At 32.2% G+C, this 19,361-nt stretch overlaps 1 protein-coding gene and 1 long non-coding RNA gene across 2 annotated transcripts; both read left to right on the forward strand.

Annotated features, from left to right (window-relative positions):
* The first annotated feature begins 7,848 nt into the window (after positions 1-7,848).
* On the forward strand, positions 7,849-12,899 carry LOC111707673 (low-density lipoprotein receptor 1). Its single transcript, XM_023480815.1, has 8 exons — positions 7,849-7,992; positions 9,697-9,800; positions 10,550-10,604; positions 10,779-10,860; positions 10,974-11,061; positions 11,722-11,795; positions 12,209-12,299; positions 12,722-12,899. The coding sequence occupies exons 1-8, from the start codon at positions 7,882-7,884 to the stop codon at positions 12,780-12,782; spliced, it is 666 nt and encodes a 221-aa protein (XP_023336583.1). The 5' UTR covers positions 7,849-7,881; the 3' UTR covers positions 12,783-12,899.
* A 4,457-nt stretch (positions 12,900-17,356) lies between these two features.
* LOC111707672 (uncharacterized) lies at positions 17,357-18,659 on the forward strand. The gene is made up of 2 exons (XR_002766496.1): positions 17,357-17,464; positions 18,015-18,659. It is a non-coding gene; the product is annotated as an uncharacterized LOC111707672 (long non-coding RNA).
* The last annotated feature ends 702 nt before the right edge of the window (positions 18,660-19,361 follow it).

Below are 19,361 nucleotides of genomic sequence, written 5' to 3' on the forward strand. Positions count from 1 at the left end.
CGACCCCCCCTCCCGTGTAAACCCCCCCTATATAATCCCTACCCCTCTTCCTAGATTGATCACACTCGTCTATATTCAGCGTAGTTTTACAAACTTTACCAATTTGGAGTAAAATAAAATATCCTAACCTACCTTATACTCCTCTTATACTCCTCTTATACTCCTGTTAAACTCTCTTATACTCCTCTTATACTCCTCTTATACTCCACAGAGTTATACCAGGCTTATAGAGCCCTTCGCGCCCATCTATCTGATTATTGTAGCTTTTAAAGTGACTAAATGTGTTAATTTTTAAGTGACCCTCCATGCAAAGATGGCAATGTCCGATTCACAACCGTACCCTTGAAACCTTTATCTGATCAATAGTGTGGAAGAAATTTTAATTTTTCTAAGTTAAAGAGTGCTAATTTCAGAAAATTTTCCTACGAGTCTTTTTCTTAGAGAAACGACAGTTGAAAGTTTTTTAAATTATAAAAATTGATTTCTAATTTATAATTGATCAAACAAATGTTAAGAGAACCATTGTGGCCATCTTTTAGCTTTTTAAAGTTATGCTTGCTCATCGTTTGTGAACGGCTCATTTCGTTTTTTTTCATTCGTTTAAACAAGTTGATTTCGTTAGTTCTTAAAATTATCGTAAATTTTTCATCTATTTCGTTCGTTTTCTCACTGTTCAGTAAAATCGTTTATTCCGTAAAATCGTTTCTTCAGTAAATCGGTCTTTTAATAAAAATCTATCGTTTTTCTAAAGTTTGTTAAAAAAATTGTTCGTTCAGTAAAATCTATCGTTTTTAAAGATGGTTAACAAATCATTCGTTCAGTAAAAGAAAGATTGTTATTTCAAAATCTTTTGGATATTTTCTTTATTCTGTAAAAATCAGGATTGTTCAAATGATAAAAATCTTTCGTTTTTTGTTTGCTCAAAAAAACAATTCAAGTCGTGTCTACTTATTTTTCTGTGACACCATCGTTTACAAAACATTTTGTCCGTTCTTAAAAAATTTCATTGATTAACAAAAATGGCGCCGATCTTTATCTGACAACTAAGTAACTAATTATTTAAAGAATTCTTCAAGATTTTTTATTAAAGACATTTGAGTAATTTGTAGCTTTAGATATGAGACTACAGGACGTTTTTTTCTTTCGGAAATGTCTAGTCTACCGTTTCATATACATACTTCTATATCTTTCTATCTATCTATCTAATCTGATCTTATCTTATTTTATCCCTATCATAAAGGATGAATATTTTATGAGCCTATAGTGGGGACACACAGACACCTCTTAAGCATACAGACACCTTTTAAACATACATACACCTTTTAAACATACAGACACCTTTTAAACATACAGACACCTTTTAAACATACAGACACCTTTTAAACATACATACACCTTTTAAACATGCAGACACCTTGTAAACATACATACACCTTTTAAACATACAGACACCTTTTAGACATGCAGACACCTTTTAAACATACATACACCTTTTAAACATACAAACACCTTTTAAACATACAAACGTCTAAAACATTGATTAACAGAATCAAACAATTTTATTTAATTTTAGATAATAAAATATTTTTTAAAGATTTTAATATGAAAAAAAATTGCTAGAATTTTAGCAAATGCAAAAGCTATAAAAAAATGTATGATCGAGAAAGGTCATGGAATACATTGGCTACTGTCTTAGTCTTCCCCATGTCTTCCCCTTTGATCTCGAAAACAGAAAACTTTTAGAAACCTTTAGAAAAAAATAATTTAAAAAAAGTTAAGAGCTCAATTCACACGAAAGAATTGATATTTTCAACATTTACAGCTTTTTTTGTTACTTTTATTGGATTTTTAGAAAGGTAATTCGTTGAAGAGAAGTTGGAAATGCGAGCGGGTNGTATAGTTCTACAATGTACATGTATTAGACTGCAACAAGAGTATAGTTCTACAATGTACATGTATTAGACTGCAACAAGAGTATAGTTCTACAATGTACATGTATTAGACTGCAACAAGAGTATAGTTCTACAATGTACATGTATTAGACTGCAACAAGAGTATAGTTCTACAATGTACATGTATTAGACTGCAACAAGAGTATAGTTCTACAATGTACATGTATTAGACTGCAACAAGAGTATAGTTCTACAATGTACATGTATTAGACTGCAACAAGAGTATAGTTCTACAATGTACATGTATTAGACTGCAACAAGAGTATAGTTCTACAATGTACATGTATTAGACTGCAACAAGAGTATAGTTCTACAATGTACATGTATTAGACTGCAACAAGAGTATAAGTGAGTTTGTGAGGCCAAATCAAACGTCAAAAGGTTTTTACATTTTAACCCTAAACAGGCTGTACCTGTAGTTTTTTGTCCTAGTACTCTCATTTTTGACACTATCACCGTGAAATTTTGTGACTTTTAATGAAAATAATTTAAAGTATATTTTGTTAAAAAATATTTTTTTTAATTTATAGGGTAGGGTACAGCCACAGGACGGAAAAAAAGTCCGGTCTGTGAAACAAATATAAAATAGTCCATAACTTTTTTGTGACTAAAGTTACAGATCTAAAAAATATATTTTTGAAAAGCCCTGAAAAATGCATATAGAATTATGTGTTCCACTTTGATATATGTTCAAAACAAAATTTATTTTTTCTCATTTCTTTACCCTTTTTTAGGCATTTTTTCCCCCCTCCCTAGCACCCAAACTGTTAAAGTTATCGGTCTAATTTTTTTTCTTTGAGCTCTAAGGTCTTTTTCTAGGGGGGGGGGCGCCAAAAGCCCCCCCCCCAAGCTATACATAGATTCACACTTCCCAGCCTTTATAGGGTTTAAGTCGAGACAATCTTGAACATTTGTCTTCCTACCAATTCTCATCAATGAAGTTTTTTCATTCAGTAACGGAACATAAGATATAAGAGGAATAAAAAAAGAGAATTTTGAAATAAAAAAATCGGAATTTCATCTCTCTTGTAATATTCTTTAGTTAATCCTACCAAATATTGACTTTCTAAGTTTCCTATCTTAATCTTTATGTCTGTCTATTTGTCTGTTTGTCTTTTTATGATATATTTATCTGTATACTTTGTCTGATATGAATCCTTTCCATAGAGTAGAGACATAATATAGAGGGGAAATGAGAGACATTTCATAGACAGACAGTTCATAGATGGATATTTCATAGATAACAAAATCATAGATATAGAAGGACAGTTAATAGATAGGACATTTCATAGATAGGACATCTCCAAGAATATCAACAAAGCGTACACATTATGGTACACTACACTCACTTTTTTCTCTTTAAAAGCAGGATGAACAATTCTTTAAATGAATTAGGCCAATACAAATCACGATTTAATGTGAAATAGGCATTTGCACACAAACTTGTAGTCAAAACTTTTCGAAGTCAAACCTCTCTGTTTATATTTGTACTCTGTGGTCTGCTCTATACTACTTTATATACACTATATTTATGCAGGGTATCATCATAAAATTTCACACGGGATACCACCAGGACATTTCCCAGGGATACCACCAGGACATTTCCCAGGGATATCACCAGGACATTTCCCAGGGATACCACCAGGACATTTCCCAGGGATACCACCAGGACATTTCCCAGGGATATCACCAGAACATTTCCCAGGGATACCACCAGGACATTTCCCAGGGATACCACCAGGACATTTCCCAGGGATACCACCAGGACATTTCATATGGATACCATCAGGATATTTCCCAGGGATACCACCAGGAAATTTCCCAGGGATATCACCAGAACATTTCCCAGGGATACCACCAGGACATTTTCCAGGGATACCATCAGGACATTTCCCAGGGATACCACCAGGATATTTCCAAGGATACCATCAGGACATTTCCCAGGGGATACCACCAGGACATTTCCCAGGGATACTACCAGGACATTTCCCAGGGATACTACCAGGACATTTTCTATATAATGTGATGAAATATGAAAAAATAAAAATAAAAGAAAGGAAAGAGTAAAGAAAGGGGGGTAACAGCTAGACACCACCAATCTACACGAACAGACTGTGCTTAAAGATATTTTTCTTTAGCAAAGTTTGCACTTTTTTAACAACCTATGAGAACCCTGCCAGCTTTGGGAAACTTTAAAAAAACCTCAGCAAACCCTTCTAACTAAATTATTACAGATTCGATCATGTAAATATTTTAATATCGCAAGAATATTATAATATAAAATAATCAAATATTATGATATTGATAAAATATTCAAAAATATCGCCTTTTGAAAATCCAATTCTCTGAAAACTGTCTTTGGGGAAAACGAAGAATTCCCCACCCCCGAAATTTCTCTCCCCGACCTGTTCCAAACTTTTATGATGGTTTTCTCTTGATTCCTTCTTTGTTTAGATAGGGTTGTTCATAATGCAAGAATTGTTCAGATAGGGTTGTTCATAATTTAAGAATTGTTAAGATAGGGTTGTTCATGAATCAAGAATTGTTTAGTTAGGTTTGTTCATAATTCAAGAATTGTTTATCTAGGACTAGGGTTGTTCAATATTCAAAAATTGTTTAAATAGGGTTGTTCACAATTCAAGAATTGTTTAGATAGGGTTGTTCATAATTCAAGAATTCTTTAGATAATTCTAGAATTGTTTAGATAGGGTTGTTCATAATTCCACAATTATTTAGATAGGGTTGTTCATCACTCAAGAATTGTTTAGATCGGGTTGTTCATAATTTAAGAGTTTTTTAAATATGGTTGTTCATAATTCAAAAATTGTATAGGGTTGTTCATGAATCAAGAACTGTTTAGTTAGGGTTGTTCATAATTCAACAATTGTTTATATAGGGTTGTTTATAATTTAAGAATTGTATATACCAAAATAAAATATACCATTAGGTTAAAATAGTTTTTGTTTTAATAGTGGAATTGATGTCCTACAAAATTGGACTATAATATTTTAAAATCTAAAAGTCTAATAGAAGATAGTGTTTCATGGACCCCTGAGTATATTGAGACAAATAAGCAACTATGGTAGATATAAGTTTGTATATAAAATTTAGAACGAAATCATTTTACTAATGCCAAATTTTGCCAAAATATAAGGAACTTTTTTTTAAATCCTTGTGAGAAAATAGGGTTGAGTTTACAAGCGAAATAGTGTTAAAGCTAACGAACGTTACAACATATATGGTTACACACAAAGGATAAGGCATCAGAGATTTTACTGTCTGTTTCCTTGTATTTATTTTTCCCCGCAACTCTTATTTTTTGTGTAAAATAATTAAATCATAACAAATTTTATTGAAGTTAGAATCCTTAACTTAACAGAGCTGGAAACTTTAGAATTGTGGATATCAGGATTAAAGCTTAATCTTCTCTTTTTGCTAATCTCGAGACTAACGTTAATCTTGAGATTATGTTTGACTCGAGGTTAAATATTTAGATCAACAAATTTGATTCCAGGAACACCAGATTCGCTTTCTTGGTCGGAAAGGCCTTCACTTAATTTCTCACCCATTTATTCATTAATACATTAGTTAAAATTGGCTAAATTCGCCAATTAATTTACAAAATGGCCGACAAGAAATTCTTTATTTGTTAGAAATTGAGGATTTCTCTCATGGGATAGAAATTATATTTAAGGCTGTCATCGGTCAATACAATTTACGAACTATATTCCTGCACTCTCATTGTAGAAAACAATGTGCGGATATCCAAAGAGAGAGAAAAAGAGTGTATTGAGGAATAAAATTAAAGGTTTCCACAGTGGATATTCGGATTAAGTAGTTGGGATTAAAGGTTATCCATTCTAAAGTTCCCAGCTCAGAATCGTTAATACTTTGTGGGCTACCATGTTTATCTAGAACTAAAATAGGTATTTGAATCAGTTTATCTTCAAACCAATATATTTTCATAGAAAATATTATCTGAAATATATTGGAGATATTTAAACTATTAAAGTTTGAAACCAAGTCCTTCAGATCTAGCAATTTTCTGTTGAATAGTGGAATTCAATTTGGATTTAACTTCGATAAACTTTATATAGTCCAGGGCACTCAACCAAGTCTTCGTACTATCCTATTAACTATATCAATACTACTTGAGAAACTGGAACTTTTAATGGGAAAAGAGTTACTAAGCTTAAAGGGACTGTAATCGTATTTTAAGTGAACCCTCCTGCAAAGATTGCAATTCCCGATTTACAACGGTACCCTTGATACCTTAATCTGATCAAAAATGTGGAAGATATCGTCGTTTTCCTGGCTCGAAAAGTGCTTAACTTTCTCCATTTGTAAATCGGGCATTGTCATCTGTCCATGGAGGGTCACTTGAAATTACGCTTACATTCCCTTTGAGTCAATATCCTAGACTCAGTTATAATTTAGAGGTCTGAGTCCGCATTTAATGAATTTGAGCCGCGTTTTAAATCCGCCAGAAACCGGTTTCAATTGAGCGCCGGCTTAAATCTTGAAACATTGAATACAATTTTAAGTGGAACCAACCATATTTGAGCCGCGTTTTAAATTTAAGCTGCGGCTCAAATTCTTAAAATTCGACCTCAGCTTTGATCGGGATAATCATAAATACTGGTTTCGCCCGACAAATCAGAGACGGTCTACATTTGAGGAAAATATATCCTGAGGCCGAATTTAAAGAATTTGAACGGTGGCTCAAATATGGTTAGTTCCACTTTAAATTGTATTGCAATATTTCAAGATTTAACCCGGTGCTCAATTGAAACTGGTTTTTAGCGGATTTCAGACGCGGCTCAAATTAATTAAATTCGGACTCAGACCCCCAAACCATAAGTTCAGTCCAGGATATTGACTTAAATTCGGACTCTGCATTCTGATTGGTTGATATGTCTTCAGTGTCCGATTTTAATAAATCCTAAAGAATTTGTCCACAACACTGCATACTTAGTCTAACTACCATACTTGAGCCGCGTTTCAAAGTTAAGCCGCAGCTCAAATTCTTTTAATTCGGCCTCAGACCTCTTATTGGTAAAATCTCCGGATGTTTAAGACACATCAAGAGGCGAATTTAAAGAATTTGAGTCGCGGCTCAAACATGGTTGGTTCCACTTGTAATTGTAAGCAGTGTTACGTGATTTAAGCAATAACAGGAGGAACTAGGGAGGAAACCAAGGATAATAACAGGAGTAACTAGGGAGGGAACCAAGGATAATAACAGGAGGAACTAGGAACGGAAACAAAGATAATAACAGGAGTAACTATAGGGACTAGTTAAAAACCAATTGCAACCCTTGGGGCCATCATGTGAGGTCCAACATGGCCATATCACCCCACTCTAAAAGTTGCATAATCCGAGCCGGTACAAAATGTACTATAAACGCATTCAGTCGTACTGTCCAGTCTGGACTAACAAGATTTTATTGCAATTTATATTCAAAGTAAAATTACAGTAATTATTTTACATTAATCAGTTTTGCTGTACAGTACAATCCCTCTCCACTTAAGTTCGTTGTTGATGCGGTCAGTGTACTGGAAATCACTGCAGTACACATGGAAAGTTTAGTTGAGGATGCAACATTATTTTTCAATTATGGAATCAAGTTTCAAGTTTTATGAAATCTACATTCACAAATTGAACTACTATGTAATAACACAGACAAATAAGTTCTTCTAAATATTTTCTTGGTAACAAAGAAAATGACGTCATTTGGTAGATTGTACAGAATATTTTTTCCAATTTTGTTTTTTAATCAAGTAAAATCTAGTTTTTAAGTAAAATTTTGAAAATTTTAGAAACCTTGCTTAAATATTTAAGTACAAATTTTTGTAATGTTTTAACTGACTCAGTGTTCCCGATTTTAATTGAAAAAGGAGCTTTCAAAAATAATAATTCTAGATTAAAATGTTGTTATTATTATTATTTGTTTGTGTTCTGAGCATTGTGTCTGTATTCTGCAGTGATTGTGAGTTTTCTAAGAACTGTTATAAAACAAAGGAATGCAAGACGATCCAGGTCAAGTATTTTGCCAACTACTATGCAATTACTCCTTCTACATTTACGCTAGAAGCAAGCGCCTTTCATTTTTAAAATTGATATGCCTATGCCTACAAAAAATTTGAAGTAATTTGGTGAAGTATAACCAAAGCCGTTGCGGCACTTTAAAGTCAAGGCTTTCCAACAGGCTGTCCAAAAGGCTTTCTTACAGGGTGTCCAAAAGGCTTTCTAACAGGCTGTCCAAAAAGCTGTCCAATAAGCTGTCCAAAAGGCTGTCCAAAAGGCTGTCCAAAAAGCTGTCCAAAAGGCTGACCAAAGTTGTCTAGCTTTTAGCTTTCTCAGTGAGGGAACTCAAGGTGGCTTCAAGCGTTATTTATTTCTGCTCTCTTTGAATTTTAATGTTTGCCCCTGATCATTGCAAATTCAGTTTTGCATCTTATGTACAAGTGAAAATGTGTATTGTCTTTGAACATTTTTAGGTTATTAAGTGTATTCATGATTGAAGGAACTTGAAATACTTTCTTATTTTAAACGGAGTCAAACGAGGGGGGAAAGGCGACCCTTACCCATTTGACATCCCACCCGCAGATGACGTCACTAAACGGGTTAGTGGCATGCCCTTCCCCTATGCCGTCTGACCCACACCTGTGTTGGCCTTCCAACAAAATGTCTTAATTTGTAAAGGCAATTATTTTAAGTTTGAATTTTTTTCTTTTAGGCGCGTCAGTCAGGCACTACTGGTTTTAATTGAAATTTCATAATTTTAAAATATGAATTTTTTTATTGATTTGATAGTAAATAAACCCTTTTTTAGATTTAGCAATGATTTTTATTTGGTGTTACTGTTACAACAAAAAATATCATGAATAAGTATAATATATAAAAAATAACATGATGTCTTTATAAATTTAAATTAATGCTGCATTCGTCTAAAATTAGCATATACAAATTGAAAAATTTTACCTGAAGGCCAACGGGTGAGGGTCGGACGGCTTAGGGGTAAATGCATGCCGCAAATTTGTTTTGTGACGTCATCACGGGTCAAATGTCAAAAGACTTTTGAAAGTTTAATGAACATAAGGCACATAAAATGTGCAGTGTATGCAGACCCATTTCATTTAATAAGTGATTAAATGACTTACCAGTAAAGCTATATGCTTTGTTATAACATCAATTGCATTTCAGTATTGCTTTAATGTCGTCTTCTTATTCTACAATTTTGCTGGTTACCACTTTAGATATAAACCAGAAAGAACTTGAGAAACACAATTTATCGCTTCAAGTAGAGATGGGCGAGTTCAACTTTTTTCATTTGTTCGTTGATTGTTTCTTTGTTCGTTTTTTCCAACTGTTCTTAAAAATGCAGTTCGTTGTTCTAAAAGTTATCATTAATTTTTTATCTATTTTGTTCGTTTTCTCACCAAATGATGCTTCATTAAAACCGTTGATTCAATAAAATCATAGTTTTTATTCAAATTTTTGTTCCAAAAAATGGTTTTTCATTAAAAAATTATCATATTTTTGTGTTTATTTAAAAAAACTATAGTATTTTCATTTTTCTGAACGATCAAAGTCGTTTGTCCTTTGTTCATCTCCTTCTTACTGAACAACACCATTGTTCACAAAAAATTTAGTTCTTTCTCCAAATTTTGTCCGTTAAGGAAAACTATGCCCATCTCTAGCTCCAAGGTGTCAATATCTTTCACCCATAATACATTTCAGGATGCAGGTTGTATCTGTAGGTTTGGGTCCTGTATAGTTACTGGTCATCCCTTTACAGGGAACTATACTCCAGAGTGTAAGGTCTTTACAGACTGTAAATGCAGGTAATCCAATCTGACTTTATATTATACATGATTGGTTGTCAAGTATGATTTCATAAAAGCCCTATTATTCAGCAGGACTCCTGAATCTGACATTATATTTTGGTTGTCAAGTATGATTTCATAATAGCCCTATTATTCAGCAGGACTCCTGAATCGGACATTATATTATACATGATTGGGTGTCAAGTATGAATTCATAATAGCCCTATTATTCAGCAGGACTCCTGAATCTGACATTATATTATACATGATTGGGTGTCAAGTATGATTTCATAATAGCCCTATTATTCAGCAGGACTCCTGAATCTGACATTATATTATACATAATTGGTTGTCAAGTATGATTTCATAATAGCCCTATTATTCGGCAGGACTCCTGAATCTGACATTATTTTATACATAATTGGTTGTCAAGTATGATTTCATAATAGCCCTATTATTCAGCAAGACTCCTGAATCTGACATTATATTATATACATAAATGGTTGTCAAGTATGATTTCATAATAGCCCTATTATTCAGCAGGACTCCTGAATCTGACATTATATTATATACATAATTGGTTGTCAAGTATGATTTCATAATAGCCCTATTATTCAGCAGGACTCCTGAATCTGACATTATATTATATACATAGTTGGTTGTCAAGTATGATTTCATAATAGCCTTATTATTCAACAGGACTCCTGAATCTGACATTATATTATACATAATTGGTTGTCAAGTATAATTTCATAATTATTATTCAGCAAGACTCCTGAAACTTGTTTCTGCAATGATGGAACATGTGTATCCGATCCTAAGGTTTGTAAAGTGCCATTAGTTTGAAGAAAAAATTCAAAATTTTAAAAGAAAAAAAGTGATTTTTTGTAAAAAAAAGTGACATTTTCTACTGGGTTGTCTGTTGAAGTATGAATTAGATATCCGTGTTTTTGTTTTTGAAATCTGATATCTCTACATAAAGGTGAATAATTTTAGGAAAAATGGGAGTGCCATGACAATAACAGTACTGCATGTGCTGCCATGAAAAAGTGCTCAGAAACAAAATGTACTTGCAGAGGTAAATAAAAGATCAATCTACAGAAGATAAACATCCTAATTTTCCTAAAATTATTTGAAAATGTTGCTTTAAAAAATTTAATTTCTAATTTTATTGCTTTTGTTGTTTTTCAGGAAATCTATGTGAGCACGACTGTAACACTGTTGAAGACTGTGTAAACGGTGATTTCCCATGTGCCAGGAGTATTGGCAGTGAGTGCAGGTAAGTTTATTTGATTTTTTAGAATATAAGCAATGGTAAGTTTGTTATTTTCTTTGCCAAATCATTTTATATACCATTCAAAGATTATATATAAGATCGTCATTTTACGTTCCAAGTTGTACTTAAAGGGTAGCGGTAAGCTTAATTTCAAAATATCAAAACCCAAATATATTATCAGGTACACCAGGTGGCAACAGAGAAATGGACCAATTATGTTTGACGTCACAAGTGTCAAATAGAACAAGGAAAACGAAATTTTCTGACATTAGTTGACATGTCTTTCTAGATAAAGTAAAAAATTTTAAAACAGAAAATAAAAAAACACGTAAAATTGCATTAATTTTACTGTAAGATAAGCACTGAATATTCTAAAATTATCACTATTTTAAATAATTTTGTACCGTACTGAGAGTGTTCAAATTCTACGTTGCCATCTATTGTACTAGCATCTATTTGGCAATTCCCGACTCATAACAGTACCCTTGAAACCTAAATTTGATCAAAAAATTGCATGATCCAAGTCTTTGTACTGTAAATGCATTCAGTCCTACTGTTCAGTCTGGACTACCCAGTGTAGAGTCTACACAGCACGTATTATACAACAAATATAGCCTAGCAAGATCACAGTACAGCTTGCATTAATCATGTTTTCTTTGCTAGGTGTGAAGAAAATCTTTGTACTTATGTTCTTCGTCCCAAACAATGTGATGAAATTTCCAACTGTGTTGAGAAAGGTGTGTCTGCAATTTTATTTTCCAAAATTAGGGATTCCCACATTGGCACTTTTTTTAATATTTTTCAATATTCCCACATTGGCACTTTTTTCAATATTTTTCGCTAAAGGATGGTTTAATTGACAGGGTCATTAAATATACTCATCAAGTAGCTTTTTGTTGTTGATTCTTTCCGTTTAAAAAAAAACTATGCTTGTTGGGGGCTTCGCACCCCACTTTTTTAAAAATCGTTTTTGCTACAAACTGTTGATTTTAAAGTGACCATGTCTTCTTTGTTCTCAAATAAATTAGATTTTTGCTTGTTTTTCTGGCTTATTTGGTGGATTTCCGAAACACAACCAATATGGGCCCAATGGTTTGAGGTGTTTCGACGTTTATTGGATACACCCAAAAGAATAGTTTTATACCTGTAGGAAAATGCACTGGAAATGCTCCCTGCGCCTGCACTGAAAATCAATGTGTTCACCCCTCGTTTGCTAAAAGTGAAAGTGCCGAGAAGCTCAGGTAATGGTAATATCAGAAAGGACTTTTATTCATAACTATGCTACTATGGACACTTTGTGCTCATCTTCTATTTCAACTTATAATTGTTGCTCAATATTTTAGCATTTTCTTTTCCATAAAACAATAATAAATATTTTTGCGGATTTACAATTTTTCTTGGATTTTCAAAATTTCACAAAATCAATAATTGTTGGAGACAATTTTTTTTTAAATTATGAGAATCCACAAATATAAACATAAACATAAATATAAACATAAACATAAACATAAAAAAAACAGATGTGTTCGTTTGAAAATTGTGTGCCTCATCCTGACTCAAATCTTATACTAATTTAGGGAGATAGAAAGTCACCAAAGCTATACGAAATTACTTATTTTTGAAAAAAATCTCCTTTGAACAACACTATTTTTAATTTTTTCAGGTCTGTGACCATGCTATTGCCAACTGTCAGAATGATTAGTCTACTTGTGAGTAAATTGTGAAGGTTGATGAATACACAACTCTAGGTGAGAGTGCACAACCAAAAGAGGAGTACAAGAATTGACTGTCTTGATATACCAACATTATTAAGAATGTGTAATAAAGTTTTAATAATCTAATTTAAAAACTTATTTTAGTTGAGAAACATTTTTTTAAACAATGACTTTAAGTTTTCGGTTCTCAGTCATTCTCATTTATCATGGAGTCTTTCTAATGTTCTTCCTGGATTTAAGATTTTTAATTCAAAGTAGTCACTTTAAATAAACTTTAATTATCTTTGGAAATAAACGAGATACAGGGTGTCCCACGAAACATGACAGTATGCAAGACGACTTGAACATCGTCTTGATTTTTGATATAATTTGATGCATTTATTTGTCAACCTAATTTTAGAAGTAAATTTCTAGAGATAATAATCACAAAATTCCCCTAAACCTACCATTTCCAAAATGTGGTCTGCCTTTTTTGTGTTTTCAATATTGCCTGAGATTTGAACAATTTCGTTCAGATTTCGACAATTTTGCTTTTATTTAACAAAATTGAAATCTGTACCAAACTAGGGTTTCCACCGGAATTCCGGGTTACAGTTTACGTACGGAAACGATCCGGAAATTTTTTCCATTTCCATTATGGAAAAGGTTCCGGAAAACCGGAATTCCGGAACGATTTCTGGAACGATTTTTTTTTCGTAAAACGGAAATTTCCGGAACGTTGTTCCGGAATTACGGATCGTTACGGAATTCCAGAACGTTCCGGAAATTTCCGGAATGTTCTGGAATATTGTTCCGGAAATTTTCCATAAAATCGTTCTGGAAATTTCCGGTTTCCGGAACAATTGGTACCAGAATTACATTAAAGTCTTACATATGTAAATACAACACCAGTTAGTAATACTAACAATATATGGATGGATGCCAGACGGTAGAAAAAGTTATACTCAATAATCAATATTCAAAGTTACTATAGTGTGAAATGTAACTGATAAACCGAGGGGGNAGGGCAATGATCCTAGATTTTTTTCTTCAAATTTTCAAACTTTGTAAATATGAATTTAATTAAAATAAGAAAAATTCTTTAAGTTCCGGTTTACAAATGGAAATTTTCCGGTTTACGTTACGTAAACCGTAAAAATTTCCGGTTCACGGAATGGAAACCGGAAATTTTTCCGGTTTACGAAATGGAAACTGGAAATTTTACGGTTTACGTTACGTAAACCGTAAAAATTTCCGGTTTACGGAATGGAAACCGGAAATTTTTCCGGTTTACAAAATGGAAACTGGAAATTTTCCGGTTTACGAAATGGAAACTGGAAATTTTATGGTTTCCATTCCGTAAAACGGAAATTTTTCCGGTTTACGTGACGTAAACCGGAAAATTTCCTGTTTCCATTTATACCGGAATTATCCCGGAATTCCGGTTTACGCAACAAATTTCCGGATCATTCCATTTTCAAAATGGAAATTTTTTTCCGGAAAAATGGAAACCCTAAACCAAACTCTTTATATCTCCGGTTATATTAAAAGCACAACAAACGCAGACCACTTTTTAAAAATGCCAGGGCTAGGAGAATTATGTGATAATTGATTCAAGAATCATACATGTTAAAGTAGATAGAAGACTAAATGTCACAATTAAATTCAAATATCAAAGACGACTTTCAAGACGTCTTGCTGTTGTCATGTTTCGTGGGACACCCTGTATATAAAAAGTATGAATATTTTTTTTTTTTAAATTTGCAATGCTAACCAAATATTCTGTCTGACCTTGAACAAAGTTAAAAAAGGAAAAAAACATAGACAAAGATAGACACTCAGCTAACTCATCTCACGAAACCTCAGAAACAGTAGAAGCACCGGAATCAGCAGAACCATTGGAAACAGAAGAACCGCCAGAAACAGCGAACCATGAGATACAACAGTAGCATTAGAAATATTAAAAACATTAGAAATATTAGAAACATTAGAAATATTAGAAACATTAGAAATAAAAATAGATAGTGCCTAAAATGAATAAATATATTTAAATGTAGAATCAGAGTAGCAATGGAATTAACAATTATGGTTTCTAAATTAATTCTTAAATTCCTGATTAAATTTCAAGTTTAGACAAACTTGGACAATTAGATTTAGTCTTGTTAATAAACAAACAAACAAATACCAGGAACTTAAGATTCATATGCAGGGTTACCCACAAAGGATAAAACTTCAAAGACGACTGTACAGAATAATTAGGTCATTTTTCCTGCATCATAGCTATACAGTAATTTTTCACTTCCAAAGCATTCTCTTTAAAGAATAAATTGAAACTTAAAATAAATCTATAAATAGGTATAAGAGTTTCAAATAATCATAATAAAATCTCATCTCATCCTCTCTGAGAAACTCTGTTTTTAAATAAATACAATATACACATGTAATCGTACAAGATTTTCTACATCCACAAAAAAAATTGATTTTAATCCAACAAAAAAGTTCGGCAAGAGTAAATTCTTTTTATTAAAAAATAATTTGAAAGGACAATGTTCCAAAAAAATACAAATGACTTTAAAGCGTAAACAAATAAAAAAAAAGTTTTATTTGGCATTGCCATCTGGAAAAAATGTAAACAATTCAATTAACTTCTCATCATATATCATGTTCTTATTGTACCAAAATCTTATTTCAAGAAGTTCAGATCCTGTTTCTTTCACAAAGGAATTGAGTTTTTGCCACTAACTCGTATTTTCTAACCCCTATATGTTTGCAACCTCATGGTGTAAACCTTTGATATTTCAAACTTAGATTATTTGATCTAACAGAATTAATAGTTTGAAATATCAAAGGTCTAGGAAATTGGGTTGCAAAGTTATAGGAATTAGAAAATCAGAGTTTGTGGCAAAACCATTATTTCTTTGTTTTTATTTTTATTATTGTTCATAAATGTCTATATTAACATAAGAAGATTGTTCTTCAAATTATAGTTGAGATATATTTGAAGAATACTGTTCAGCTACTNGGGGGGGGGAAGGCTGAGCAGAGATTAGTCTTGAGATATTTGTATATTTTTATCATTATTATATTATGTTTGTATTTACAAGATATTGACTCGCAAGAAATATCAAGAACAGGAACCTTTAAATATCCTAGTGTACTGCACAGTGTTTACATTCCTCTCATACAGAATGTAAATAAACTGGATTCTATTCTACTTTTATTAAGAAGTAATTTCTGTTCAGGTGTATGTTTCTATGACTCAAGAACCTCTTTAATTGTCTTAGATTTTAATTGGGGAACTCGATAGAACCAAGGGAAAGTTGTAAGCTTGAGTTTAACAAATTTTTGTGTGAACAAAGTTCTTGGGAGTTTCTATTTCAAATAATATTTCTTAATGTTGATTGGTTTGAGCAAACCAGTCATAATTGGAAACATGACACATTTTAGATAAACTTAGAACACGACCTAATTTATCACTAAATTGACATCTGCAGGTTTTATTTGGCTAAATTTAAACACATTTTCCTCGTGACATTAAGGAGTGTAGACGTTATTCCATTTAAATGGGGGCATGCCATTCACTGTTAAATTTTAAACCTTTGTTCTAGAAACATTTATGAAAATATTTCTTTGTTAGTAAATTCTAATTTATCATAGGTGATTTCATGCAACAGAGACAAAGAACGTAATTTACAGAATTCAATTATATTTTAAGATGTAAAATCAATGATGTCTATTACATTATTTCCTGAATAAATGTTGAAATGGTATTGTTGTGAATCTTCAAATACTCTGAATAATTGTTTTCTAAAACAATCATTTCCTTGGATAATGACGTATTCAAACAATAATATTATAAATAATAACTTATGATCTTGCTGATATTCTTGGTTTTATTTTTGACTCTCAACGTGGAAATTTCCATTTTATTTGATAGAATTAGATTTACTTATTTATTTAGGAGGATGGCATCGTACCAAAAGCAGTAGCATACTAAGTCAAAACATGTTAAAATAAAGTTATTTTTATTTATAAAGTAAAGAAAACGAATGATACTTCATTTCATTTCCCCCCCCCCTCTCTGCATGCAGTTTTGCAGGTGTACAGTATCGAACCCTGTGGTACCCCCTTATTATAACATTGACCCAACACGTGATAAACAAAACTATAAATCTCAATTTTTTAAAATTTTGAAAATAACGGAATTCTTGGCTTTATGAATGTTAGAATAACAAGGTGTAAATCGACAAAAACATATAATAAACATATGTCCATGTTCTGGAAAATTCCGTAACAAACGGAAACCAAAGTTAAGTTAAAAAACGAACGAATTGGAAAAAGGGTTTCCCAGCAAATATACTTAAGAGATAAAAACTCAGCTCTGAAAACTAAAAAATAGGAAAGTTGCAATGTGCTTGACACAAAAATAAAAACTATAACCACACCCCTCTTTGCAAAACACAAGCAAATACTATGCTAGAGGCTAGATCTGTCATGAACACACCTCATGATCATGATACTAGGGTGCAAGAGGGAAGGGGGGGAGGAACGTATAGTGAGAGGGGGGGGGGTCTATATAACTGGGATATACTTTGATTTACTTCAGTTTAAGTTCTGTTTTAGAGGATTATACTTAATTCTCAATACCATCGTTCCTTCTCGACTGTCTTCAATTTTTCAATATCTAGTTAACTTTTTTCTCAAGTCTACAAGTAAGTTCTTTTTAAATAGTTTATAAGTCTACTTCTACAATTAAGTAAGTTTTGAAATGTAGTAAATTTTCTACATTGTGTATGTAGACTCTTTTTTCATTTAAAAAATCAATGAGTATTTTTTTTACATTTTAAAAGTCTATGAAGTAATTGTTTGTCGTTTTTTCATAAATCTTCACAAGTTAGTTTTAAGTTTATTTTTGCATTTACCAAGTATCTTTTTTGTTCATTACGAGAAGATTCTATTAACTTTCATCTTTATATAGGCCTGGTTTGAAAAATGTCTGCCTATTTCTAGTTGAAAAGAATATTTAAATTGTAGAATGCCATGGTGATAAATATGTTTGTATTGTGTATCCAAATTAAACTATTTATTTTCTTATATTCTGATTCTGTTATAGTACAACAAAGGGAATATACTGGGAATGTTTATCCCCAGAAGGAAAAGAATGATAAACTATTTTTAATTACAAATGTCTTTCTCTTTCATCAAAAAATGATCGCTCTGTGGATTCAAAAGCTAGATTTCTCATTATTTTTATTTATTTAGGAAATTAACGAATGAGAGAACAATATCAACCTGAAGTTAACAATTATAAAATGTGTAAAACCGTTTGCTCCGTTACTTTCCGTTTTCCCCATGTTACCTCTGGCCGGGACACTTCTTGGTAGATTTTTAAACTTTGTCTTCGTGGATTTCTCCGCCATTGTTTTTCCCTGGAATCTGCACAATCCTGCAATCAGCTGACTATATAAAATCAGCTGACGAAACTAAAGCAAAGACAACATTTAGAAGATAATCGGTGTTTTTCTTGAAAACCAACCAGACAAACTCTTATTGTCGAAAATGTTTTGGGTATGTCCAAACCCTAAATATGTCCCAGGGGGTGTTGAAAACTTCTGGACTAAACCCCCTACTGAGAGCAACCTCCAGGCATCTTCAAGCACGATGCATGAGCAGACCGGAGTAGATAAAGCTGGGACGTTTTTCTCCGGGTTCTTCTGCAATCATGAAATGGTTGGTCCGAAGAGAGACAAAGAGAAGAAATGCATGATGGTGTTACCATTTCAACACCAAGGATACGATTTCAAGGATATGTTCCAAATTCAATGCGTTTGATTAGAAAACCGTAATGAATAAGAATTGTTAAACATGTAATTGATTTTTTTTTACAATATAATGTTTTAATCTGAATTTGACAGAAATCGTCGAATTGGGTATTTTAGCGAGTAAGTTTTGGCCAAATTTTTAGAAATTAACTCCTGTTCACATAGACACATTTACTTTTTAACTCCTGTTCACATAGACACATTTACTTTTTAACTCCTGTTCACATAGACACATATACATTTTAACTCCTGTTCCCATAGACACATATACATTTTTACTCCTGTTCACATAGACACATATACATTTTTACTCCTGTTCACATAGACACATATACATTTTTAACTGAATCTTAATCTTCAATTTTTAAGTTTTAATTTTTTATAATTTGTATGTTACCATATATCCCGTAAAGGAATTCAAATATTAACATGAAATTTAACAACACTGTTTTTGGAATATTTCTTGATAATATGTAGATTGTAGTTGTAAAGTTAGTGAATAGATTAATAAATCTTTAGATATGTAGTTGTATTATATCTTTTGATGAACAATACACTTTTTACTACTGACGTGATGAGAGTTCAGATCCTACGTCTGAATCTGATAAAATATGCTTTTATCACAAACGCTTTTAATAAATACGTCTTTCAACTTCAAAATAAACATGTTTGATTATGTTCAAAATGTGTCACCCAATTAATTATTGAATCTGTAAATAACATACTTTTCTATTGGAAATGTAATGTGCAGATCATAGTTTAAAGTTCTGATCAATTAAACAAAAGT

Source organism: Eurytemora carolleeae, unplaced genomic scaffold (genome assembly GCF_000591075.1).
Source record: "Eurytemora carolleeae unplaced genomic scaffold, Eaff_2.0 scaffold732, whole genome shotgun sequence".
NCBI lineage: Eukaryota > Metazoa > Arthropoda > Copepoda > Calanoida > Temoridae > Eurytemora > Eurytemora carolleeae.

Coding starts and splice junctions, on each gene's coding strand:
- LOC111707673 (XM_023480815.1), top strand. CDS start 7,882: ATGTTGTTATTATTATTATTTGTTTGTGTTCTGAGCATTGTGTCTGTA. Junction 11,062..11,721: donor AGTATTGGCAGTGAGTGCAG/GTAAGTTTATTT, acceptor TTTCTTTGCTAG/GTGTGAAGAAAATCTTTGTA. Junction 11,796..12,208: donor TTCCAACTGTGTTGAGAAAG/GTGTGTCTGCAA, acceptor TTATACCTGTAG/GAAAATGCACTGGAAATGCT.